Below are 27,788 nucleotides of genomic sequence, written 5' to 3'. Positions count from 1 at the left end.
CTCCTCTGCCGCTCGCCTTTCTCCATCTCCCCAGCACCTCTTTAATTCCTCACCTTGTATCCCAAACCCCACAATGAAGACCAGAGTTGCCTGTCTTTCCAAGACTGAACATTCGCTCGCACACGAAGAAAAAGGAGTTGCAAAACTGTGTCACAGTGCCATCTGGCGAGACCTGCCCAAACCTTCCCCTTGGCAAGGGCCGCGGCCGCCCAGGCGCTTCATCCGCAGGCGGATGCTGTCCCCAGGACCCTGCCTCAGGCGTAGGGAAATGCCTGTGCCCCCCCCCAAAGCGCGACTCTCAGGGGTCTTTTTGCACAGCTCTCTGGGTTGCTCTAATCAAAGATCCTATCTTCTCTACAAACCTTGCCTTCCTAGCAGAGAGCACTGATCCACCAATCTGCGTTTTTGGCCTGGGGCACCAGTCAAAGGACTGGCTAAAAAAGTCACGCATGTGTGAGCTTTTTTATTGTTAAGATCAGGTCCTGAGCGGGGTGGGGGGGAAGGGGGTTGGTTTGTTTGTTTTTAAGCAGTTGTTCATACTTCTGCCTCTCAACTTTTGGTCTGAGGAGGTTTTTCTTCCCCCTCCCCCATCTTTCAGAGTATTCCTTTGCATTGCTTTGTTGATGGGTTTCCACTTTTCAGTGATTTGAGGAAGAAATTTTATTAGTTACTGGATCAGGGTATAAGTCAGATCCTCCTTAGTGGCTGTCTGGGAAGTCTCGGAGACCTGTCTTTCTTAAAGATCCTTCTGCTTTCACCCCACACTTTGAACACCAAGATGTAAAATGCAGAACAAGTGGCAAATCACCTACGTCTTTCAGGTATTTGTGTAAAGTGTCTTTGATGAGGGCAGCTAACAGAAGAATATACTTTTCCCAAGCCCTCATCCCCCGGTGAACTTCAGCCTTCCTCTCTCCATTTGGAGAGCACATTCCGGCTGTGTTTTTCTGATTGCACAGTTGCATATATCGTCACATGCTATGCAGGTTAGGTATGTGAACTGCTCGTCTTTCTATGCTTTGCGTGTATTGCTACATTCACTTCTCTGTGACCACGCCAAAAAGGATCCATTATCTCTCTGAAGTTTTGAAACGAAGCCTTTGGCTGCCTGCAAGAAGTCAGAGCTGACTCACATCCTTCTGTGTTGGTTTTTTTTCTCCTTATCCGAATCCTTTCCTCTCTCTGTGTTTTGGAGAGGTCCTGCAAGACTTCATGGTTGAAGCACGAGCTATGTGTTAGGAAGCACTGCATGTCTGGGGATGGTTTGGGAAAATAGCTGTTCCCCTCTCCCTGAAATGGAGTCCAGTATGAATGCTGCAGTTGTTCACAGGGGCTGTTTTCACCTTTACCAAAATGTGAAAACAGAGCTTAGTTACAGCATGATATACTGACACTGCTCAGTAATACTGTGTTTGTTATGCTTTCTCTAACCTTAATTTCTGTGCAGAACAAGAAAATACTCTGACGAAAAGAGGTGAGGAAGGAATGACGCAATTAAATGAGATTAAATCAGAGTATTGGTTTCCCTGGAACACGTATTTGGCTCTTTACCAACAATCTTTTCCCCGTTTTTCAAATAAACACATATTTTCACATGATAACTCTATTTGAAATATTAATGCTTCCAGGGCTGCATTACCTTTGTTTCTTCATCAAAGTCCATTACTATGAAAAGGCTGCTGTTCCTGAGGCTGTTTCAGCTTCAAAAGAATTTTAGGGCCTGGTCTGTTGCAAAGCTTGGGGGTATAATTAGTGAAAATGGAAATAGATGCAAGAGAAATTTAGTTCCTGGTGTTTTAATTTAGTGTAGTACTGCCATGTGTTGTTGAAGAGGATTCTTAAAGGCAAACATAATTATTTCATTATGGTCTTCAGAATGCTTTCATTGGTCTTAATGACAAGAAGCTGCATAAGGAGTCATACATTTTAATTAGACCTTCTTATATTTACATCAGATAAATAACAAATAATTGATGAAAAACAAGTCTTCTGAATGGATGATTTCACACAGAGCTCTGGTTACAGTTTAATGATAAAACATTTCTCTTATTGCTTTGCATTTTAATTATCTAGAATTATTACTCTAGCAGAGATCTCAAAATACTGTTATTTCTATGCGTTTCATTAGATTCACAACTAATTTATATGAATCTGAAGCTAAGAGAAAAGGTGTTTTTCAACATATATCCATTACAATCGGTTTCCAGCTTTATTAATTTAGTTTTGCTTTCATTTCTTACATTTAGATACCAGGTTTTTTTGGTGATAGTCTCTCCAGTAAAAGCTAGTGGGAAGAGTAGTTAGACCTTTTCCTATGCCTTCAGTTCCCTACATAGGAGCAAGTCCTGCCATTGTTAACAACCCAAAACTCCTGTAGAGGTCAAGGAGTGGGTATGAAACTCTAGGGCTTGTAGTAGAATTTTCTAAGGAAAAATTCAGTGCTTCTTTCTCACCGGCTTAGCTGAAAGTTGTATTCTTAAATCTCTTCAATTTACTTTGAAGATCTTACCAATACGCTTTTATAATTGTCTGTATGCTTGCAGGTGCATTTAAAATACCTATATTTTTTCTTATCTTTACCCCCTTTATTGGATGCTTTATGATACCAGAAGAAATTATTTTAGAGTTTTGCTACTTGCAAGAGTCTTCCATGCTTGCAAGCACTCCAGCCTTTCATTTTTGTAACGAAACATATTTCACGTGATTCATTCCTGAGAGTATACAGAACGCTAATTGTTATTATTGATTTTAAATTTTGCAACCATTACAAGTAACCCAGATGAGTGGCAGATAAAGAGTAATAATCCATGGAGTTCTGGAAGTGTTTCATGTTTGTCTGTAGTACTTTATGTGATCAATAGTAACTGCCCCATTGAAACTAACTGCTGTATCAAATAACAGTAAATCAAATGAATGTGCTTACAGATTATTTATTGAAAGCTTTAATTGTTCACTGGGGCCCTGCTTATCTCAAGAAACAATAGAAGGCAGTGATCAGGCAAACTGGTTTGCAAATGCCGGGGGTGCTGTGAAACAGCAGGGTCTCCCCTGTGCCTGGGTGGTGTGAGAGCTTTCCAAAATGTGCCCCTGTCCCACTGGGATCGCCCATAGGGGCTGATCCCAGGGTAAATTGGTCAGAGGTGAGTTTTCTCAGAGAGCATCTCTTGAGTTCACAGGTTACTCTTTTTTAAATTATTATTTTTATAGATTGTCATCTTTGGATGACAAGTGTGTCATATCTGGTGGGTTAAAGTGTGGAAAAAGAACTAATAAGATTTCCCCCAAATTCCAAGAGGTCTCTGTAACAAGAGACAAAACAGGATCAGAACTTAGAAAGGGAAGTGAAGGAAAGCATACTAAACTTATTCTGTGGAAAGCTTACCTAGGTATATTGCAGTTTGGGGCAATTATATGCTGCTGTACAGTTGTCAGACTTATGCAAATACTAAGAAATTAAAAGCAATGATTTCTAACTAACAACCCTGTGCCATTAGATTTTACTAATTCCTTAAAATGGCTGCTCTGCCTTGTCACAGTCACTCCATGAAGTACTAGTGCCACAGGTTGGAGGTTTTCTGCACCTTAAAGTGAAATGGATAGTCCTATAGGCAGTTTCATTACTATCCGCAATTTTTTTAATAGCCGCGGTGTGTTGTCAATAATACTTTGCTGTGGCTTCAGAATCCTTTCGGTATCAGCAGAGGCACTAAAGTCGTCCTTCAGCAAATTCGGGAAGATGGCACTGAATGAATTTACATTTAATAACATATCTTTCCAACCGTGACAACTGGAAAAGCTTTTGTAAAAATGAGCTTTATTTCTACAGAAGACGATGGCCCAAATGTCTCAAACATGGCATTTTTTTCCCCCTAAAAAATGTATGTTTTGTGAAACATATACATACGTGTAATATTGGATAATCATAATACAGACATTTTAAAATTATTAAAGCACAGTAGCCAGAGATCTTTTGGAATTTAATCTCACTTGAAAAAGGTAAGTTCCCTTTTTCAAAGCGTAAGCTTCGCCTTCAGTTTCTTGGGACATCAGGTGTCAGGACTGAACGTTGCTTGTCCAGCTCTTTGGAAATAAAGTATTTCCTTTTTGCCATATTCTATATAAAGTATGGTTGACATTTTCCCTGTTTGTAAGGGTGGGATATTGCAGTCAATTGTGAGCAGCTTAGCTGGGCAAAAAACCAACCAAGTCACTGTTGAAGGTTGGTATTGAATAAGAAAGACCAGCTGACTAGGAAATACTGCTAGCACGTACGTGTTTGCCTACAGTACAGTGTGTGTGTTGTTTTTTCTCTTCTGAGTGAGAATGGTACTGACAGGTGACATACAGGTAAAATTATGAGCATTCCTCACTCCAAGGGTTCAATAGGAAAATCTACTGCAGGTAGAGAATAGAAGAACAGAATATTGGAAAACGTGCTCTCCAGTCACGGTACTTATCTTGTCTCCAGTCTCTTGTGAATGTCTTATTTTATTGATCTTTGGTCTTCTAGGCAGAGAGTAGAGGTGTGCTCTGAGCCACAATCACGGTGTTGCTACCGCTTGGCTCTAGGACACCAAGCTCCTTCCCAGCTTTCAGCTTCTGCTGCACCTACTACGAAAAGGGGCAGAGGGATGTTTGCCAGCTTAACCACACTGGCAGAAAGTAAAATGCCGGTATAAAAATAATAAGAATAAAAAGATATAAGATATTACATAAACTTAATGACAAGGACTCTGAATTACAAGGAGAGGAAATCTGGTACTGCCTTAGTTTTTCATGGTGCCTTCCCCACTGTGTTATCATCTTTTGTCTGGCAGGTATTCAAATCAGAAATATTGAAATTCCACTCAGGCAAGCATTACGGCTTGATAAACTGTATATTTTATTTGCCCCCTCAAAAGATACTGGTGATGCTCAGTTCTTAAATATTCCATAAACTTGAATTTCTTACATTAGCATCAGAAATGTTGAGGTAAGCTGCTCTTAGTAATGCTCTGTCCTCGTCTGACATGCTGAGGGGATGGAGGAGGACAGAGTTTGTCCCTGTTTCGGTCTCAGATGTTGCAAATGTATGTGTGCTGGAGGATGTCAGAAAGGTTAAGTTTTGGTCTGACTGCCCTTCCAGTTGCTCAAGTGATGAAGGCCATTTTTTCCTGTTACTACGTCATGTCTAAGTGGAAATAATGCATTGTTTTAATTATACCCCCACCGTTGCAGCAGTGCAGCAATGCGGGTGCAATTAAGCTAGTGTAAAGAATAGTCTTGACACTTACTCGGGAAGTGAGCTACATGGATGTAAACCACCTATATACAAGCAGAGGTACCCCAGAGGTTCACTGCAATAACGTTAGTGGGCATGGGAGATGTGTACCGGGATACATGCTTGGTTTTAGAAGCTACCTTTGCTTCTCCCAGTCTATGCGCTGCCCTGTCCTCTGCAGGAGGCTGCTGGTGCATGGCAGGAGGAAACTTCTGGCTCCCTTTCATGGCCCCGAGCCTTGCCAGCTTCAGCAAATGGTCCTGTTTTGCAGCAGCACGGCTGGGAAGCTGGACACGTGCTCTTTGCCTGCCCGCTCCGCCGGAGGGTTGGTAACCTCTGGGAAAGGGCTGGGGGTGGCTGCCTGGGGTTTGCTGGTTCAGCAGGTTTCATCCCAGCTCCACTGTGGGATGAAACCTTACTCTATAAAGAATCGTACCTCTGGGTGGCATAACGCCAAAAAAAAGGTCTGCAGCGAGGGCCCGAGAGTGCGATCCCGAGCGATGAGATACAAAGCTTCACGGTTGTCCGTTGCCTTGTAAAAAAGGCAAGCGGCTGTGTGACAGGGGACTGTCAAAGAAAATAAGGAGTTAGACCTTCTTTTCTAAGGAAATCAAAACTTAGAATTAGCAGAGCAATAAAAGCCTTCTAAAGTGAAAGCTGGAAACAATACATTTTTAATAAAATGGGCAGTTACTCTAATTGCTGAACCCCTACTGTTCAATTTCTTTTAGTGCCCTTATTCATTAAATTCAGCATACTTATACTTATTATTTACAGATGTATGCATTTTAACTTGTTTATAGAAACCATGCTTTGCAGAAAGCTGTGGATGGTATAATACTAATTTGTAAGTGTTTATTGCTGCCTATAATATGCAATTTTAAAAACAATTAAAAATAGTGGTGGAGCTCATCGTTGGAGTCAACCCCAAACTGCCCATGAAAAGTGAAATATTAGTACCGTGTACCGCCTGAAAGGTTATAGGCCATTTGTAGTGGATTGATAGCATACCCATTAATGAAGAATTTACCTGTTCTTAAAGATTTTAAGCTCAGCAGTCTAGTTTCTAGATATTATTCTAATGTAACCCATTTAAACATATGTGATGGAGTTCATAATTGCCCTTGTAAATGGGTATAGAAAGGAGGGTATATAAATCAATTAGTGATATCCAGCAGTGTGGCTGTAATACAAATTAATTGGGATGATAAGCTTTTTAACTGCTACTATACTTACTCGAAGTAGTTTTGATCACTGAATAGGCTCTTGCTGAGTCACTCTATTAATTTTAAGATTTAAAAACACCTGAAGATCAAAATGTTCTGAATTAACAGTCCTGAAGTTTGAGAAATAAAATGATATGTAAAATATTACAGAGCAAGTCAGTTTTACTGCATTTCCAAATAGAGCACAACAGTTTTATTTTGTCCATGTGGTACTGAACAACTGTGTAATAGTATTACGTGATTAAAGACATTAAAACACTCATTTTCTTGCTGGATTCAAGCCACAGCAAAAAGTCATGATGAATGGTGTCATAAGAACATGCTGAATATATAGAAAATAAAAAATTTATTCGGCAGACATAGTAATACTGAAAACTAATACCAACTTGGATAGGAGGCGAGTTTTGAAAAATAAAATCATTCCTTTAGTATAATACTCTGAATTATTCTGTTTGGATGCTTGAAAAGATTTGAAGATAAAAGAAAAGTCCTCAAAACACTGTAAAACGTTTAATAACTATAAATGGAGACTTTATGACTTAGTAAAATATCTGAATGTGTGTTGAGATTATAGTAACTATTTCATTTCCCTTGCAATTTTTATTTATTATTGAAGATATTGGATCTGAGTTTTCTCCCATTTATGTTTACAAGTCAAGAGTCTTTCTTGGAATCGGTGGGGTGACAACACTGTAAAACAGATCTGAAAAAAGAATCAGACCCCTTTTATTTTTAAGTGTTTTGTCCCTCACAATGTGCCTTTTTTCTTATTTTTGATCTTGCAGGGAAAACATGCTGAATTTGTGACACTACAGTTGTACCAATAGGCCACAGAAATAGGCTCCATTTTCATAAATAAAGAATAAAGAGGCCAGAGTTTTCATTCTCTCTACATTTGTGTTCCTGCTTTGCCTACGCCACTTTACTTCAGATGAGGATCTGACCTTGGGAATTCACTGGTAAAGCAAACAAGGCCTGAAGTGGAAGAAAAGTCCATTTTCAAACAAAAAATCTAACTTCATGCACATGATGGCACAATTATATAAATATTTTTAAAGAAGATCCTGTTTTTCAGTTTTGCAATAATGCGGAATTTTCACTTGAGACTCATGCAATTTTGCATGGTAGTGGCCAGGCAGAAATCACCGACCTGAAAAAACTACAGAGCTAGCATCTTTCGGATGTTTTTCTTCAGTTTTCCGTACGATTTATTTTTTTCATTTAACATGTTTTCTTTTTCATTTTGAAGGTAGGCTCCTAATACAAAGTGATGAGCTGCTGCCCTGTAAACTCCACCGTGCCTGCCAAACCCTCCGGCCATCCTGTCTGTACACTTACTTTCACCCTGGCTCCCTCATGGTGTCTGTCTGGCCATTTATTTAGCGAAAGACGCTCCTGTTCTCAGTTACTAGCGCGTCATTAAGTCTCGCTGTCCTGAGAGTGACACAGGTATAACCAGACACAGTTCTTATCCCTGATATAATTAATCCTGACAAGCTTTCTGCCTTCCACGTTTGCTCAGGTGTAAATGCATCTTTCTGGCTACACGGACACATAAACCCAAATGTAGAACTGCTTTGCTGATGTAACTGTAAAAAAACCAAAAACAACAACAACAAAAACCAACACCAGCCTGGAAACCAGTATAATTTTCTTTGAAAAGGTGATGCAAACACAAATCTCCTACGTTAGTTAAACATACCACCCCTGGGTTTAGCGGAGCTGGTGCTTGAAAACCAGGCATTGCAAACCAGGGTAAACCTTACTCCTGTTTGAAAATACCCTCCTGAGCAAACTGCAGAACACGAACATGCTCTTACAGAGCGGCTGCAGCCTCCTTGTTTTCCTTTACTGCTAGCTGTAGTAAATATGTCTGTAGAGTATGTAGTTGCCAGAAGTCCTGGCTTTACTGGGAGAGGCACCACAGGTGTTTGCAGTGACGGCTCCCCGCCAAATACCTGTGGGACACAACAAAACGATGCAGCAGCTTCGGAAAAAGGTTTCGGGGTGTTTTCATTCGGAAATACGCGGTCGGTGCATATTGGTGATTTCCAGATCATACGTGCTCAATATATAAGACTAGCCTGGTAGATTCAGGCTTATGTCTTGGTGGTATATCAGGCTGATGTTGGCTTGGACAGTATAGTCAAGAGTAGAGGTTTTTGTGGCAGTTTCTGGTGTTGCTTATGCCTGTGTGGGACACAGCCCCCACGTGCATGGGTGCTGCTGAGTTGCCTTCAGGAGAGGATTTGGGACTTCTCTCAGGGTGGGTCTGTTGTCTGCTGGGGCATTCCTGTGTAATTGTATATATGGTGGGGTAGTCTTATAGAAAGTTGATTCCTAGCTGGCCATGGAGATCAGAAAATGAAGACGAGCCTTTCATCATCTCTCCGGAGTTCCCTGCCAGCAGTAGTGGCGGTGCTCGGGGGCAGAAGGCACCCAGCCCTGGCCTGCCTTGCAGTCGGCAGGGGAGCGGGGTGCGCGCACAGACTTGGGGGTGCTTCAGAGCCCCCACGTTAGAGGGACTGAGCACAGTCTAACTGAGTTCCCTGCTCTGTTATGTATCCCATGTGTAACCTGGGGCAAGACACGGAAGGCTATATTGCTAGAATTACAGCTAGGTTGTCGGTTGCTGTTGAAAATCCCAGCTGGGTACTGCTTGCATTTTTCTAGGAATTTAAGACCCAAGCAAATCAAGCTCTTAGGCTCTCAGTGCTTCTGTTTCCCATCTGTAAAGTAAGAAGAATAGCTCTTCCCTTATCTCACTTGGGTCTTACAAAGGTAAAAATATGAATGGTCATGGGATATCCACATACTGGAGTGGCAGGGACCACGCTTGTAGATCAGATAGGTAGAAGAAAGCAGGATCTTTCATGCTGCTAAATATGGCAGGACCAGAAGTGCTGCATGCTGTGCTGTGTGGCTGGGACAGCGGGGCCCAGGGAGAGTCACTCAGGGCATCTGTGATCTGTGCAGGAATGCCACCAGGGAAGATGCGCTGGCAGGTGGGGCCCCTGGAGTGTCTTAATAAATGGCACTGTAAAGTCAGGTCACTGAATTTGCATGCCTAACAACTGGATTTATTAGGAGGCCAGGTTGTGGCATAACGGAAAAGTATGTTATAAAAAAATCCCCACCCTTCATTGGGCAACCGATAGAGGATATTTGTGTGAATAATAAAATTTGTGCTACAAATGAAGCAGCTGCTAAGGAACAGAAATTGTATTATGAGACTAGAACAGAAGGATAACCAAAAGATAGATGCTGTTGTCTTCTGATTTACTGCAAACAAATCTGGATAGCTCTGCTATGCTGGTAGTAGGATGCTGAACTTTTATTTCCTGGCCCTAATCACCTGATATGAATAAAGGTTTCAAAGGGCTACACTCCTGTCATATGGCCAAGATCAGTATCCACTGACTCTGTTGACTTATGTTACATGACTCTGCAGGTTAACAGTACAGATTTGCAATTGAAACTTGGCAATTTTGTTGATGAAAGGCATGAAGGAATATGATGCGGCTCACTCTCTCCCAGTTCTAAACTGAGGGAGATGCAGCAGATGAGCGTAAACACTTCTTTTCTGCCGTTCCAGTTGGCAAACACAACTTGGTATACACACAGCAAAGGCATTTGCCGAATATGAAGAAATGAAGAAGCGTTTTTTGGGTTTTTTTTTTAGACTTATCATTTGAAGTTAGTCTGCGTTTTAACACTGAAATGCTAAAATGTTCAAAATGAAAGTGCTCTGAGAACCTGCTTTGCGAGTAATGCCCCCCCTCAAGGTTATGGAGGCCTTTCAAGGTTCATTCTTTCAAATACCTTTTGACTTGGCAGGATCAAGATTGTTACCATTATTTGCATTGGAGTAGTGCTTGAAGGTCCTGCAGCACCGGTTACTGTACAGCCTGAGACCCTGCCCAAAATAGTGTCCTGTCTAAATACTTGAGATGCAAAAGGGTGGGGGAAGAAAATACTGTCCTGATGGTATGTCTGCCTGCAGTGGAGCAATGGCCAGATTTGTTCTTGGAACTTCATTAGGGTAAGGATATCGGAGCAGAGAGTGTGTTTAACTGCTTCTTGTACTCACGAGGCGGAGGGCAGAGTTCAGCAGGACCCCTCTTCTCCCAGATGTGACGGGACAGAAGCCAGCTGTCCGTATCACTCTTTTCACTGACAAGACTCGTCACAGCAAAAGCACTTCGGCTTTAGAGACTTCTGCCAACTCAGCTGTGCCTATCGGGGCTTGCACCTTGTCCGAGATAGCTATTGGCAGCAGCAGCCTGTGCCCTAGGCATGACTCTTAAAATGACTTGGTCTGAGGCATCTTTTAGGTGACCTTGTGTGCAGTTTGTCCATTAGTAAGACCTTGCAGATTGGGCTTCAGAGCTCCATAACCTCTACTTCTTGCTGGTTTTGTTGTTATTTTAGTCATACTGTAGGAATCCTGAGCAGCACGTAGTGAAAAACTGTGGGATCCTCTTTTAGCTTTTAAAATAACAGAAAAGGATCATTTTGGATCGGGCACCCTCAAGCAGAAACCGGGTCATAAAGTTTCATCTTCTGATGTCCCTGTTGAAAGTGGAATGCCCCTTTTCAGACTAAAAGCAAACCTGAAGACTTAGAGGGTTTTTTGGCTTTCAGCCCAAATAATACCTTTTTTTTTTTTAAGACCTAGACAGTCTTGTAGAGATGAACTATAACTTGATTAAAATTAATGCTGGAAAATTTGTAATCAAGAATTGAAACAGAATAACTTATATTTAACATCATGGCTTTAAGGCAGATGTGTGCAGCTAGCAAGACACAAATAAGAAATCCTCAAATGTGGAAAACATACTTTCTTAAGTCCTTCTGAAAATCCTGATGATAATATCTCAATCTGGAGTTACTGCGGCAGCCTATGTTTTAATCCAGGTATGCAGTGTTCACTCGTAATAAAAAGCATTCCCTCCTGAACCTTGATGCATACCCAGCCCTATGAGGAAAGATTTTTGACTGTGGTAATTCGTTCTGCGTCGATTAACAATTGCACATGGCTTCCCCTAAGCCTTTCCCTCTGTCCTCCTGCCCTGAGCCCACTCCAGCCCAGTCCACCTCCGTGCCGTCAACCCCCGGGTAAACCAGCGATCCAGCACAGCGAGTGCCAATATGTGAAATAGTAGCGCGACTTCTTTGCTTTGTGGTGTTGTCTTTGCAAGGGAGAAAATGGGAGTCTTTGCACAAGGGAAGACTTTGTTCTCCTCTTTCTGTTGTCTGTGATCCCCACCTGTTGTATATATGGTAAAAATATCTGGGACTTATAACCCAGCAACAGTACGCAGCCAGAGTCATGTGTGACCGGGTCAAACACACACTCGCTGGAGGGTCATGGCCAGGTTACTAAGTCAAGGCTGGCAAGTCTCCACGATAATGTTTTCTTTCTCTCTCACTCTTTTTTTTTTTTTTTTTTTTTCTCTTCCCCCCTCCCCTTGTCTGTCTTCCAAACAACAGTTTAAAAAAAAAAAAAAAGAAACCAACAAAAAAACCCTCATAACAATGCAAACTATTTAAGCATGACAAATTCAAAGAAGTTTTTTATTAAAAAAAAATTGGATGGGGGGGCTGAGTCAATGATATTTTGGATTTAATTTGATAGTATAGTTTTATGTGGCACATGAAAGAGAGAAATTTGTATTGAAACAATTGAGACCCACTTTCCCAGTTCCTGGCTCTTTCCTGGAAGATGATTAAAAGCAGACTTTTTTTTCCAGACGAGACATAAAAATTAAATGATCTACAGTATATAGTTATTTTTTCAAATGTTTGGAGGCTTATAAATAACTTCTACAATCAAATGCACACATACAAGCAGCAGAGGATCTGGTTCTAATTACTTGTACTTTAGTTGAACTTTGGCGTTTCCTTTGACTTTCTGCCTAATGTATGTGAGCTGTGTGCCTTGCACTCCTGCAGTGAATTCACAAAAAAAAAAAAAAAAGAGGCAAAAAAATCCAGACTCTTGTTGGTGCCAACAAAAATGAGGGTTAACAGAATGTTTTGACCAAATGCAACACTTTGCTATTCACCCTAATTAGCTGAAATTGCTTCTTCCCACCAGGGACCCTGAGCTCAGTATTCAAAATTCCCTTGAGGCTATCCAGGAAATGCCATTTGCTTTACAACTTCTTATTCTTTTAAGACTTAACTGTCCAAAGTGTGCATTAACATACAAGCTTAATAGTCTAAGTTTCTAGCAAAATGCAAGGCATTTCCATAGTGCCTGCCTGTTTCTAGTTGGTCACAAAGTAAAATACCTCCTCCATCTGTCAACATGGTTTAGCTGGCAGTAAATTAGCTCTCATGAAGCACGCTGTGCTTTTAAAGATCTTATCTGCTGCTTTATCTAGCCTTTAGAAATATTTCAGACATCTTAGGAATTGTGAAGTGACCGATTGTTTGAGAATCCCTGTGTGCTTAAGCTGCATTCAGGTGTTGGGTGATGGCACTGAGGCTCTGTTTTCTCAGGTGAGTAGGGACCCTGAAGTGTCACATCCCACAAGACAAGACAGCAGGGCATGGAAAGAAGTTGCCTTTTTTTTTTTTTTCTGTCTGCCCCCCATCCTTTCTTTTTTCCACCGTGCATGTGCAGACATGCACAGAAAAAAAAGCAGGTTCTGCTGTCATGTGTCCACTAGCCACCGACATGATACAGAAATAGCACTTTATACCTGCTGAGCATGAATTGCTACAGATGCCTGCACTGGACTTCTGCACTTCCATGCTGGCAGTACATACATTTTCAAATAAAGAGTTAAAAAGGCTAAATCCAAGGAAGAATAGTAAGTCAGAAGCAGGAGTAGGAGTTGAGCATGTGTAACCTGAGTTCAAGCCTTCTCCAGAAAGCCTTACATCTTGCCTGTGATCAAAAGTGAATGTTCCCAAACTGGGTTTTCTTGCAAACAACAACAAAAAAATCAAACTCTCTAGAAGGTTGTTCAGCTGATGCAAGTATTATATTGAATAGCTTAAGCCCTTTCAGGAACATATGTGTGTATATGGGTATTTTACGGAGGTCCTTCTGGTTTACATTGGCTCTTTCCTTCTTGTATACCTTTTCAAATCAACCAGAAGAAAATTCTCTAGCAGCACCTTCAGGTCTTCAGTTGCTATGTTGTGTATTTATGAACTGAGTTGGTTGCTTAATCTCTTTTGGGTATCGCAAGTTCCTGGTGCTTGGCCAGTGCCTAACAGACCTCTGTTGTATGTATGGTTCGTGGTTTGAACACTACTGTTGGATGCTGGTGCTTGTTTAGGATGAAATCATGAAAAAAGCAGAAGTGTATTGGTATTATTCCTAAAAGACTGCTCTCCCCAATCTGAAATCACAGAAGGATTGCAGGAGTGCAGTTGTTTTATTGAATGACACAACCTTGTTTTCCCATGGGGAGCCTAAAAACTGCCTTTTAGATGGACTGGGAGAGTTGAATGAGCTAATACGAAACACATTGTCTGCTGGTATTAGAGTTTTAAAGCTTAAATTTTATTATTCTCTAGGCTGATTGGAAGCCACCATAATTCATGTAAGAGCATGAAATAAGGCGAGGAATGTTTGAGGCCTCTCAAGGGCATTTGATGAATCTAACTTTAATTTAAAAGTACTAATAGATTATTGATTCAAGCAGGATGGCTGTGCAGAGATCAATAACAGAGCACACTCTGTCTCTCTTAAATACCAAAAATTACTGTTGAAAAGACATGATCATTCCTATCTGTGTTTTCATTAAGAAAAAACTTCATTAAAGTTTTTTTGGTGCAGTAGGAACCTGTAGTTTTTTGGTTAGCCAAGGTTCAGTGTATTTAATACTGAAAAAGATAAGTACAGTTCTGGACGTTGTCTTAACATCACAATATATGGAGCCACTTTATTTTACTTTTCTGTTTTTTCACAGCCTCCTTATTGTTAGATATATAAATAAATTGTTCCCGTTGGAAAGATATTTCTTTGCTTAGAATCACAGCCTTTAACACTTCACTCTAGCATTTATTTTCTTCTCAAGAAATGTCTGTCCTTGAAGTTGATAGTACCTTAACCCAAGTAAAAATTGCAGGAAGAGGCCCTTCTTTCACAAGTAATCAGAAGTTGCATCGTGCTCCGTGATGCCCTCTGTGAATTCTACAGAACACGAGTTGACAATGAATCATGAGTTTAATACAAATGTATCATCTTTGTAATCTGAAAAATATAATGTACAGTAAATCTTGTCTAAGATTTTTCCATTGAGTAATATTCTTTAGGGCCTGCTGTTAGTACTCTTGAGATTTAGCTCTGCTGATAGTGCCTAATATTTCTGGATAGATCTGAGTTCACAGATCCTGTCATTTCTGCATATGTGTTGAAAAGTTAGAGGGATTTATCTGAGAAGCAGCAGACGGCTAGGTGAAACATGAAAATGTATTGCACATCTACAATAAATGTGAGGAATGATGACAGCATATCACAGAAAACTAATGCAGATGTTTTGGAAAGATGTAGTTCGCAGGCCTTATCTTGCATCGTGGAGCTTTCACGTCCTTTCCCTGAAAGGGATAACTGGCTTTTCAGCAGGTTCAAAACAAATGACCATCTAGAAATATTAAGGCAATAAAGGGATGTGGGGTCATAATGTGTAAGTAGCTCTTTCTCAGAGAGGTTTCCTGACATTACAAATCCTAAGGTAGGTAAGGAAGTGTTGCTGGGTTGTGCTAGTTTTACAGATTAAAAAACCGAAAGACAACTTGTTCAGGTAATTTTCACTTCAGGTCTTACAGTTAGTCGTTTGTCTCTCTACATATGTCCTGATGCATGCTGCTGTCCTGCTGTGGCAGAATTGCATATTGGAAGTGTTACCTTTTGTAGAAAAAGGCAAGAGATACAAGGGCTCTCCCAAGATCAGGTACAGATTGGAAGGGCACATGCCACAAACAGTTTCCCTTTGAAGGCTGATAACCAGTGCACACACATGGATCCCATGCAATTCAGTAGGCTAAAACCAGAACATGAGCCCAAAGTTGTCTATTTTTGGAGCCTGGTAAGAGATTCAAGCCTTATATCTGATGTGAGCTGTAGCTTTTGTGGTGTTGAGTAGCTGGATCATGAAAAATGATTGGATACTTTAAAATATACTTTTGAGGCTATAGCATGTAGTCCTGTCATTACTTCCCTTACTTTGGTTCCCTTTAAATTTTGCTAGGAAAGACAAATGAGTGTTTATTATACAAAGAAAGATATGGGCCAGTTTGATAGTTGTAATACAGTAAATAATCAGTTATTTAAAATTCATTCATTAATCATTCAATTATATTTCTTTTTTCTTTTGTAGCAGTTGAAACTCAGAGCACCAGTTCTGAGGAACTTGTTCCGAGCCCTCCTTCACCACTTCCACCCCCTCGTGTTTACAAGCCCTGTTTTGTCTGTCAAGACAAGTCATCCGGATATCACTATGGTGTCAGTGCTTGTGAGGGATGTAAGGTGAGTGCCATCATCAACCTTTCCTTTTACAGGACGGCATTTCATTTTAGAGAGGGGCAAAACAATGCAGTTAGGCGTAACTTGATTGTGTCCAGAGACGCCAGTACCTTTCTTGTGTGAATTAATTCTGATTCATGAGTAAAGCCAAGTAAATGACCATCATGCCTGGAATTATTTTCCTTCATAACTGCTGCCAAAGTATGTCTTTCAGGGACTTCCGTAAATATTGACTAACATGAGAATGTGATCATAGATGTAGACATAATCAAAGAATAAAATGAAAACACTTTGAGACTCTTCACTGTCCATCTGTAGGTCAGGTATACCCTGAGAACTCACATGGTTATTGTCTGCTCTCAGCCTGGCTGCTTCTGTGTGCTGCTACCTCTGTATATCCAGGGGGTGGAATTTGGGAACAGGTTCTGATCATCTGGAATTTTTTGCCATAGTCTCTTAACTATCTAACTAATCTCAGATCAAATGGGGAATTTGAGGATTAGCAGGTTGGTATTTGCAAAATTTAATCTAGCAGACTACAGTGCTGGCACATCTGCTAGCTGCTTTCCAGTGCCATGATTGTCAGAGCATGAATTGACTATCCATAGGATACGGTAATACAATACACCGTTCTAAAGTAGAGAATGTCTAAAGATGAGATACACATCAGAGAAGCAATGTCAGCTAAACCATGTGTGTATGGCAATAAAGAGAGGTTTACACACAGTGAACAGTATGGGTGCAAAGAAGAAGGTAGTGTGAAAAATGCTAGAGAAAAGATATCATTAGGATAGATGCTCTCACAGTTAACTTTATTAGTTATGGTACCCTAGTGCAATGTTCTTTTTTAACAATTAAAGACCTGTGATTTTCATCCTTCAAATTAAAATAGTTGTGTAGTGCTTAGTCCAGTGAAGATACTAATGCATGTCGAAAATGTGACAGGTGCTATATCCGTATAAATGAAGTTATTAGAATAAATTAATAAAAAGTATTTTGCTGGCTTATTTTTGTGAAGTGTTGTAATATTTTTCAGATGCTGTGCAGTTAGCCATTTTTACTTTATCCTTTGAACCTGCAACTTCTTCCGTGCTGTTGTGGTTTAGCCCCAGCCAGCAACTAAGCACCACACAGCCACTCACTCACTCCCCCCTCACCCAGTGGGATGGGGGAGAGAATCAGAAAAAAAGTAAAACTTGTGGGTTGAGATAAGAACAGTTTAATAGACCAGAAAGGAAGAAACTAATAATGATAATAATAACAATAAGAAAATGACAATAATAATTATAAAAGAATTGGAATATACAAAACAAGTGATGCACAGTGCAATTGCTCACCACCCTCCGACCGATGCCCAGTCAGTTCCTGAGCAGTGATCCCACCTCCAGCCCAACTCACCCCAGTTTATATACTGGGCATGACATCACATGGTATGGAATACCCCTTTGGCCAGTTTGGGTCAGCTGTTCTGGCTGTGTCCCCTCCCAACTTCTTGTGCCCCTCCAGCCTTCTTGCTGGCTGGGCGTGAGAAGCTGAAAAATCCTTGACTTAGTCTAAATATTACTTAGCAACAACTGAAAACATCAGTGTGTTATCAACATTCTTCTCATACTGAACCCAAAACACAGCACTGTACCAGCTACTAGGAAGATGATTAACTGTATCACAGCCGAAACCAGGATAGTTGCTACTGGGCTTTTGTATTGACATAAAATATCATAGTCCTGGCTTTGTATCAAAAAACTATAGGATTGGAGTCTTGTTCCCCCCCCCATATTTTATAACTGAAGTAGTGAAAGTAACTATTTAAGCTTACCTCAGTTTTAGAATCTCTTTCTGGTATTGAGGTTTTCCTCGGATATCATGTTTGGTTTTTTTTCTTTTAGCTGCCACAAAACTATCAAAATTTAAGTGTCTGTTAGGAATAACTATGGTAAGAATATGCTGTAGCTGATTTCATTAAATAGGAAATCTCATCATACTCAGATGCCAACACACAAATGGTGGTGTCATTTGCTCACCCACACGTTCCCTCTAAGCACAGATGTAATTGCAGACTGTAGCAGAAAGGTCACATGTCCCTAAGACTTCATTATTTTTGAAAAATATGCAAAAATATACTGTAGGGCTTTTATTGGATACTGCAAAGCGTTTTCATAAATAATTAAAGCAAGACCATACTTGTCAAAATACATGAAGAAATCTATCTTGTGTTAGCCACTATTCAACAACAACAACAAAATCATGTTCAGTTATTTGCTAATTTGCAAGATGGGGTAATTCAGCACTTGGCAATAGCTGCTTGTCGTGGTTTAACTCCAGCCGGCAACTAAGCCCCACACAGCCACTCGCTTACTCCCCCGCAGTGGGATGGGGGAGAGAATTGGAAGAGTAGAAGTGAGAACACTCGTGGGTTGAGATAAAGACAGCTTAATAGGTAAAGCAAAAGCTGCGCACGCAGGCAAAGCAGAACAAGGAATTCATTCACCACTTCCCATGGGCAGGCAGGTGTTCAGCCATCTCCAGGAAAGCAGGGCTCCATCACGCCTAACGGTTACTTGGGAAGACAAACGCCATCACTCTGAACGTCCCCCCCTTCCTTCTTCTCCCAGCTTTATACGCTGAGCATGATGTCGTATGGTCTGGAATATCCCTGTGGTCAGTTGGGGTCAGCTGTCCCAGCTGTGTCCCCTCCCAACTTCTTGTGCCCCCCCCCAGCCTCCTCGCTGGTGGGGTGGGGTGAGGAGCAGAAAAGGCCTTGGCTCTGTGTAAGCCCTGCTCAGCAGCAATGAAAACATCCCTGTGTTATCAACACTGTTTTCAGCACAAATCCAAAACATAGCCCCATACTAGCTACTGTAAAGAAAATTAACTCTATCCCAACCAAAACCAGCACACTGCTGTTAAAAGGGAAAAAAAAAAAAAAAAGAAACCCCCCCCAATGATTAGTTACATATAAAACCTGTCAGTCTATGAGAAATAACAAGTTTTTAAAGCAGTAACTTAGCTGCTTGAGACTGGTAATATTTGGGTTAGTTGATGCTAGCTCTTCAAGAGATTGGACTAGGACTTTATGAATCTCTTCCACCAATTAAATCAACTTCCTTAGTGAATGCTAGAAACTGGCAAAGAACATGATGAGACCACTGAGTCAACCAGTGGTCCCATTGGTGGACAGTCATGTACTACATTTGCTGTTGAAAGCTGTCTGAGCTTTCAGGTCAATGGAAGTGGTGTGCTGGATGACAGCAGAGAGCAGTCAGTAGGTGAGCACAACACCAGAGACAGCCTCAGAAACCTCTACGTTGCCAGTTTCTGCTCTTTCTCTGAAGAATGTTACCTTTTTCTCTTGAGTCCTTTTGGACTGTTTGGTTTATTTTTCTTTTCCTTCATCTTTGCTCTACATTTGCTTTCACACAGTCATTTCTTGGTCCTGTACCATAAGAAAGCTGCCACATTGTACTTCTTATTTCTAACCATCCAGGCTCCTGCCTGTACTCAAGTCTACCTTCACCCTTGGTTCCCAATATCAGTTCTTCATGCTTCTCTTTCTTGCTAGCTTTCTTTGTACAAAAATTTAGCCAGTTGCTTTGCAGGTTTCAATAAGCATTGAGCGCTGCCACTGGGGAAGCCTTGTCTCCTCTGGATCTCTGCCTTTTAGTTGGTTAACCCAGGTTTTTTAGAGAGCCTGTGTTTCACTGAAGGCTTCTGCTCGGCATGGAGCTGGAGTTTCATGCTGATTCTCTGGTGAATCAGGGAGCAATAATAAGGAAGGATTCATGTTACAGCCTTTCATCTAGTTAGGAACACAAATTCATTTCTCCTTTACCTGAACACAAGTGTCCGTGCAAAGAACTTTATTTTCTTTGAGATTCAGAGTTTCACTGAAGCTGACCAGCGTGTTCAAAAGCTGTTGGGATGGGGAGAGGCAACCTCGCTTAGGGACAGCTGGGTTGCACAAAGCTCATTCCATAAGAAGCTAGACTAAAATGTCAGCTAAATCAAGTATTAATTCTCCTTTTTTTTCTCTTTTCCTCTGACCTTGTTGCCTTTTCTCTTTCTTCACTCCTATTCCCATCATTTCTTTCTTCAACTGATTTGCAATCTCTGTTCTGTGATGTTAAACCTTAAATTCATTGCTTTTTCCTCCTGCATTGCACATCCTTCTGCTCTGAGGTCCTTTTCTCAAGTCTTTTCCTTTTTCCTTTCTGACTCTTTTACCTTTTCCTTTGAACTCCTGGCAATATTGTTTCTCAAGGGAAACACAATGGAAAATTCTGCTCATATCATATTTATCTAATTAGGGCCCTGTTCCTTTTCTTTTTCTGTGCTGGCTTTCCCTTGGTTTTCTTCTAGTTCTCTCTCTCTTTCCTTCTCCTTTGCCTTTCTTCTTTGAGCTCCAGTGAAGCTGCCATCACAGTGATCACTAGCAGTCTCCATCTAGTGCAAAGGGACAGACAGCTTTCTGTCCTCCAGGTTTTGGGTTGATGACTGCCTTTGACTCAGCAGGCCTTCTTTTTCCCGGCTTTCAGGGCTCTTTAGATTCTTCTCCTACTTTGCTTACTGTTTATTCAGTATCTCTTTATCCACTTCCTGATGCTGTTCCCTGAGGTTCAGTTCTTTGGTTTTCTCTCTCAAAAGCACGTTACTGACCTGTTTTATGGTAGACCAATGGGGGAGGTCATGGCAATGTTCTGCTCATAAAGGGTGTATTCTTAATGGAGACCCTTCCAGCCAGGAGCCCTTGGAGAGCTGTGGGTGGTGATGATGACCTTGTGATGCTCAGTTTGGGAACCACTGCACTGGGAATTTTATCGTCCCTCAATTGTAACCAACCCATGGATGATTTCCAAAGTTACCCCCATCTCTGACTTCTCCCCTGCTGTCTTCCCCTGGTGTATCCTCTTGCTCGCCTCACTGCTACCTTGGACACAGAGTTCATGAAGACAGAACTTTCCATCCTCTCTCTTCGTGACATCACCAACTGTAATCTCATGGCATGCAGTTTTTTCAGACATCGTGCCATGATGACATTTCTGATCTGCAGCATTGTAATTCACGATTTGTTGTCCTTTTTCCTCCAGAATCTGCCTTCAGCTGCCTTCATTGTCAAACCATTGCTGTGGTCTTCTTGCGTGGTGATTAGATTGGTCCCTTCTCCTGTCCTTCCTTCCCCTTTTCCCACTCGCCGTCATCCTTGGACCTTATTTTTTCAGGTACCTGGGAACAACTTCCTAACCTCCTTTGCCAAACACTTTTTTCAGTATTCTAAGCACCCTTTTTTTAAGTGATCCTTCTGTCTTATTCATTACCCAAGTCTTCAGTACTGTGCCTCACTAGAAAGACTGTTCTGTGGCCTGTTTTGATAGGCTAGTCTTTTAAGGTTTTTAGGGGCTGGAGTGTTCCATAATATGCACTTCTGAACCACAATGAAAGTTTAGGAGCTGTCTAAATAATTTTAAGCTATCTTGTTTTCTAATTTTAGTATGTTCATGCTGAAAACTTTATTTGCGATTGTAGATTTAGAGTACCTGACTACTTGCTTGCCAAATTTGAAGTTTGGGAGCTTTCAGAAGGTTGATATCCTGAGCTTTTTGTCAATTTGGTCGGTCAAATTCAGCAGTCAGGATTTTTTTTGGTGTTTTAAACTGGTTTAAGAAAAAAAATCATGGCTTCGTGTTTATTTCTGGGTGTTATGCTGCAAAAGGCTGATGTGCCTCTTAGCCTGTCGACGGCTTTGTGTATGTATTAGAATCTCAAACCAAACCGATCTTCACGGTGCACTTGTATTTTGTGAGAAAAATTCTAGAGCCGGTCCATCTTTTTATGTGTAAAATACAATACATTGATAATATTCAGCTTAGTTAAAACTTTCCCATTTTGTAAACTGTGGCATTTCAGAGGCGGGTTTTGGAAGCTACTCATGTGTTTCATGACCTCAGTTAAAGACTGCTGAAATCTCTTCCCCACCCTGGTCTCTGGGTGTTGCTAGACAGCACACAAATGAATTCCATACAGAATGAGCAACTTGGATTTATCCAGCTGGTACAAGTGGTTATAGGGCTGTCACTGAAAGCTCAGCTCTTTGGTCCTGACTTGATTCGTCACTGTAACCGGGTTTGCAGAAAGGAAGACTGAGAGTAGTGGGCTGGATTCCCCACACAATGCCATCATTGTGTGGGCAAGGAGGAGAAGATGGTGTTCTGGCAGCTTCAGCTGTCTCTGAAAGCCTTGTCTCTTGTTCTGGCCGTTTAAAAGACGGCATTCCTCTGCTGGCAATCCTGCCTGGATTCCTGGCTTGAACTCGGTGGGCAGCAAAGATGCCTAGAGCAGTTTCAGGAGAGAAGACAGCACAGCATATAAGAGGGTAGGTTTAGTTACGGTCCAGCAGTTTTGTCTGAATGATCAAGGTGCCTCTCTGCCTGTTGTTGATGCTAATGGACAAAAACATAGATAAATCTACTTCAATACTGAGTGATCCCAGGTCGGCTTTATCATAAAGGAAGAATAGCTTTCCTTCCATCAGAGTTTTCATATAAAGTCGTATCTAATATGGGATCCTTAAATTAAAAGGTTAGCCACATTTAATATATTTTCAAACGTCTTCAGCTATGAAAATATGGCTATTTGTTTGACACCTTCCTGGCTCAATTTTTTTTTTTTTTTTTTTTATTGCAAAGACTTTTAGCAGTATGGAAAATAGGCGTTGATATAAACCCTGAGACTTAGGTCTATAATTCTGTAGGACTGACTGCCACAAAAAAGATAAGATACACATAGGAGAAGAAAAGAAAAAAAAGAGAGAAAATGAAACAGTTTTTGCTTTTTCCAGATTTGCTGATCCAGGTGGATGTTTAGCTTGGGAGAAAAGCTGTCATTTTGTTACAGCTTTATCTTAGTTGCTTACAGATGCAGTGGGAGGCAGTCCTACCACCCAGCCCGGGGCCCAAAATTGGTTGCCTAACTTTGAATCAGACTGGGCTCTCTCTGCAGTCAGTGGAGAGAGAGGAGCTCCTCTGATGGCTGATTCAGAGCACCTAAACTAGATCTACCCTGCGTCACCCTCCAGAGCAGCCTGTCCCCATGAGCCATTGGGTAGATGCCCAAAGCATAGCTGTATTAATATTCTCCATGATGTCCCCCACGGTTATGTCCCCCTGGACACTGAGAGGGTTGGCGTTCCCCTGTTGCAGGACATGAATCTGTGGTCAGCACTGGTCAACAATGGATTTACAAAATGCTACTGACAGAGAGTAGAACTGGTTTTGATTTTATTTATTTATTTGAAGTTTGATGGCAAGAATATTATGCTTGGGTCTGCAAGAAATGTTGATGAGTGGCCTAAAATATTTTAGGGATTGTCATAGCCAAGTTCCCTTCATGGAACAGTGTCCTTCCGGACAGATGCCTTTTTCTTTTGATAATGCCTCTTAAATCATGTGAGGACAAATTTGCATTTTCTTAGGCAGTTCTGGGATTGTAGAGGGATCTTAAGCAGCAGTTCTTTTTGATAACACCATTCTTGCACATGTTAGCTTCTAGCTATAATGTAATTACATATAAGTCTATATTTATGCCCTTTTACTGGGAAGTAAGGGTCCAGACATAGAATCAGTTACCTAACACTAAAAAATAAAAGCAAACTTCATAAAACCATAATATTCTGTATATTTGCTTGGCTTTGTTTTCCTGGCATGTTTTAATCACCTACAACTGAAAAAAAAGTAAGAAATGTAAAGCTGAAAATATGTGCATGGTATGATCTGTATCAGGGAAAGAAGTAATGTTGTTTGCAGCAATGCAATTGTAAAAGCTTCTATTGGTTCAAAGAAAAATATAGATCAGCTTGAATGATCAAGCTGTATTTGTCTCCATTTAAGCTGTATTAGTAAGTGACAGTGCCAGCAGTAGAGATGCATGCTGTCGTTCATGCACAGCTATGAAAAATTCCTCAAATCATGGAAAATTGCTCCTAGTTTCAGCTAAATCAACAATCATTTTTTAGAAGGTGAAAAATGTATTTTTAGATACATTTTTGCATTCTATTAATATCATCAGATCTTAAACTGTAAGCACTTTGCAGTGTAGCAATGTTGAAAGCCATTCGTTTGCAGAAAGCAGTGCCATATGCAGAAAGACATTAAATGAGTTACAACTGATATAAACATAGTACTGAAAACCTGGAATTTTTATATATATCTCATACTATCAGAGGAGACCTGATTGTTTTAATGCTGTCTTTGCAATTTTCGTTTTTAAAATAACAAAACCAGGAAAGCCAGGTGTCCTGTGAGAAGCTGGTATCTGTTTCAGTAAGTTCTTAATTAATTTTTCTCTTTGTTTGGAAGGTAAAACTTTTTCCAGATCCTGAATTTATTTCAAATTTTTGAAGGATGGGGAAGCATATATTTATTAGAAACCCACTGAGAGCAAGTAAGCATGATGAAATAGATGGGATCAGGAAAAAAAATTTTGTCTTGCCATGTATTTTAAAAACTTTTTCTGGGTTGTGTGAATGACATGAATGAAGAAAAAAAACCTAATTGCCAACCGTGACAGATAACAAAAATGAAAATTTTGGTGTGTGCTTGAATGCTGTATTGTGATTTCCAGTGCTTTGGGCCCAAGTTGTGGATTATACCTCTGCTGCTCCCCTGCATTGGGCTTCTGGAGCAGAGACAGACAAAGAGCAGCAGTGTCGGTAGGGGGTATAGGACATACATGCACAGCTAATCTTCCTCTTATCCTGCCTGTTGCCCTCCGTCATAGATCAGAGGTTCATCTTAAACTGTGAGAATAGTTGTTTTTACTAATTACTTTCATTTTTTTCTGGCAGTGGTGCCGGTGCTATAGAAGTGCCGAGATTATCCCAAATCACTTTCTAACCATGCTAACCACACTGCTCCAGTTATTTGTGAGCACAAGGGCTAATGTCCTGTGGAAACAGGAACTGGAAAATACTCTCTTACTTTGCATAAACTGTGAAATAGCGACATATAATTGTTTGGCTTAAATTTTTCAGTCCCTTCTCCTGCAAAATTCCCGATATACTGTCAGTGAAGGCTTTCTCAAAAAAGAACAGCAGCATCAGACTCTTAAATGATCTTGCTTTGGTGACCAGCCACGTTTTAGGGCACTGCTTTGCTGTGCTGCGTACCTGGAAGGTTTCTGGCTGTACCAACTAGCGCTCCTCCTGCATGTGGCCATCTCCCCTGGACAGTTTGGATGCAGCCGTATTATTAAACTAAAATTGTTGAGTCTTACTCTTCTGGCAGTGTCTGTTCCTTTCTATACCTGAGAAGGTGCACCATAAAAAGAATAAACTTCAAATTTACATGTGTATGTACTTGTTGTTATTGGAGTTGAATCATGGTTTCTTGTACCAAGATAGGTACTGAAGAGTCCTTGTAGATGTGTTTGTCACGTTTCTGTCCAACTTTCACCTGCCCGTAGCTGTTGTGTCTTATTAGCAGATGGCTGAGAGAGCCGAGGTTCACACCAGATCAGTACCGTGCGCATGGTTTGCAACAGCTTCCACAGAACAAAGTAAATTATATGTATGTGTAAAAAGTGCTGTCTATGCAAATCACATCGTGACGTACCGACCAGAGATGCCAGAAGCAAGTGGGCTGCAATTCAGGCTGGTACCCTTGCCTGCTGAAAAGTCCCCTGGTTTGCATGCAATGGATGTGGAGTGTGTTTTTATTTTCCTGTAAGTAGGTTCTAATGGATTTTACTTTTTCAATTTTCTTCACTAGAGAGAGGGAAAAACCTTTTATTTTGTTCTCATCTTCTCAATCTATTTCATAGCTCTCCATTAGTTTAAGAACCACGTGTGGTTTTTAATTATAGTTATGGAGTACAGGCTGTCCTCTGCACAGCCAGAAAGTTGCTACAGTCTAGGAAAAAAATGCAGCTTTCCACCATGTTCAATACAACATTTTATAATATGATCTGTAGAAGTATTGTTTTCAGAGGTAATTCAGCAGATAAGGAAATATGGATATCTGAGCAAACATCTCAGAAATGAATACTCTGAGATTTTCTATTAACAGTAATAGCCTACCTTTTTTTTTTTATAGTATGCCATATTTATTTATGCTTACTGAACAACAATTACAGACATGTAAAATCACAATGTACTAGCTTTCATTTTCTAACCCTGGAACTTCTTTTTAAAAAGAAACTGTTTAATGAGACTTTGATAGAGAAGGATATACAAGCAGTTGATCTGTTGAATTTAGATTTAGGATAGCTTGCTGGACCCCACAAGACAGTGCACTGTTTTCCCTGGAAGAGAGGGTGAGAATAGAATAGTTTGCTGAGTGTAGTTCTGGCTGAGTGTTGACTTTGGTGCTGGTGAGATGGTTGGGGTCACTGTTCTGCTTGCTTTAGGCATCTTTTTAAATTGCAGTTTGCGTCTTTCTTAACAAGTACTTAAAGATTTTCTGACTGGCACATCTTAGAGAAGTAAATCCAAATTTAAGGGGTTTCGTAAGTGTACAAAATGGAATTATCCATTATCTAATTCTGTTCACTTACATGTTAAGTAGATATTTAGATGCTCTTTGTTTACTACTTATTTTGAATTTATTTTGAAAGATACATCAATCTGTATTTTCTGGTTATTGTAAAGCATAACTCAGTTCGTAAGCGGTCAGCTTCTCAATTTGCAGAAATACTTTGATTGGCCTTGGAAAGTGACCTTCCATTGCTCTCTGCGCTTACTGACTGACCTGCTAATGGAAACAGAGGTTCTTTCTAATCCCGAATGAAGTGTTCCTTTGAGGAAGTTTCCTAAAGGGGTATTTTCTTTAGCTGCTTCTGGAAATGGAGTGCAATTGAATTTGCAGCATGGATCCCAGAGCTGTTGAGCTTTGCAGAGCTGCTCTTTGTGAAATTCCAGTCTTGTGCTATAGCAGGAAAGACAATTGGATGTAATTTTCCAAGATTTGGTATGTCCAGTACAGTCAGCTTTACAGATTCTTTCTTTAATTTGTTTATTGTATACATTCTTCTTTTTCTTCCCCCTGTAAAACAAAACAAATGCCTTACTAAAAAAACTCTTCCATTTTTGAGTAGCTATTCCAAAAATCAGAAACTGCCAAAGTTAAGATTATACCCATGTGCCCATCTTTCCCTCTTTGTATCTGGATTTTGCTATAGTCTCTAAGTATGGTTACATTGTTTCTTCAGTTCCATGTAAAGGATGTACATGTTGTGTCCTTCCTCCTATTTTATATTATTCTGATTATTTCAGAGGAACTTCTTATATACAGGAGACACCTCTAGGTGTGACATCTGTGCAGCTCAGTACTCCATTTATAAAAACTTCTTGTAGTGTTAAAGAAGCCATGCATCCAATTCTGTAATTGGTAGTTTTGGTATATTGGTGTAGTAACTGTTCAATTGGTATACTGCTGCAGCTGGTCTGCCAAATATTCAGGGTCCCTACTCATAAATTGTTCTTCCCTTTGATAATATGCAGGAGTCCCCACAATTTCCACAGCTCAATTCAGGAGACAGCTGAGAAGTAGAAAGACATTTTTGTGTATAAAGTCCCTTATGATTTCATATGGCTATGCTTAAAATTTCTCATTTAATATATTTTAGTGGGAAAAGTTACTATGCAATAAAAAATGTATCATAATACCTACATTTAAAGGGGAAAAGGTACATTGTTTCTGGATCCCCTGTCTAGAATAACGGAAACATAAATTACAAGGTGAGACGGCAGTCGCAAGTAGTGCCAAAAAATATAGATTTGGTTGGCTGTAAATGCAGTCAGTGATTTCACTCCAGCTATAGTGAACCT

At 40.5% G+C, this 27,788-nt stretch overlaps 1 protein-coding gene across 7 annotated transcripts in view; it reads left to right on the top strand.

Annotated features, from left to right (window-relative positions):
- Window positions 1-27,788, top strand: part of RARB (retinoic acid receptor beta) — a 334,393-nt gene that overhangs the window by 248,387 nt on the left and 58,218 nt on the right. For 6 of the 7 annotated variants that reach the window (XM_030007663.2, XM_030007661.2, XM_030007673.2 and 3 more), the window contains one exon: window positions 15,828-15,976. In XM_030007663.2, the coding sequence (XP_029863523.1) occupies window positions 15,828-15,976 (149 nt within the window). The remainder of the gene's footprint in view (window positions 1-15,827; window positions 15,977-27,788) is intronic. The other variant, XM_030007666.2, reaches the window with a different exon arrangement.

This window comes from Aquila chrysaetos, chromosome 3 (genome assembly GCF_900496995.4).
Source record: "Aquila chrysaetos chrysaetos chromosome 3, bAquChr1.4, whole genome shotgun sequence".
Classification (NCBI taxonomy): domain Eukaryota; kingdom Metazoa; phylum Chordata; class Aves; order Accipitriformes; family Accipitridae; genus Aquila; species Aquila chrysaetos.
This window is presented reverse-complemented; position numbering and strand designations above follow the sequence as displayed.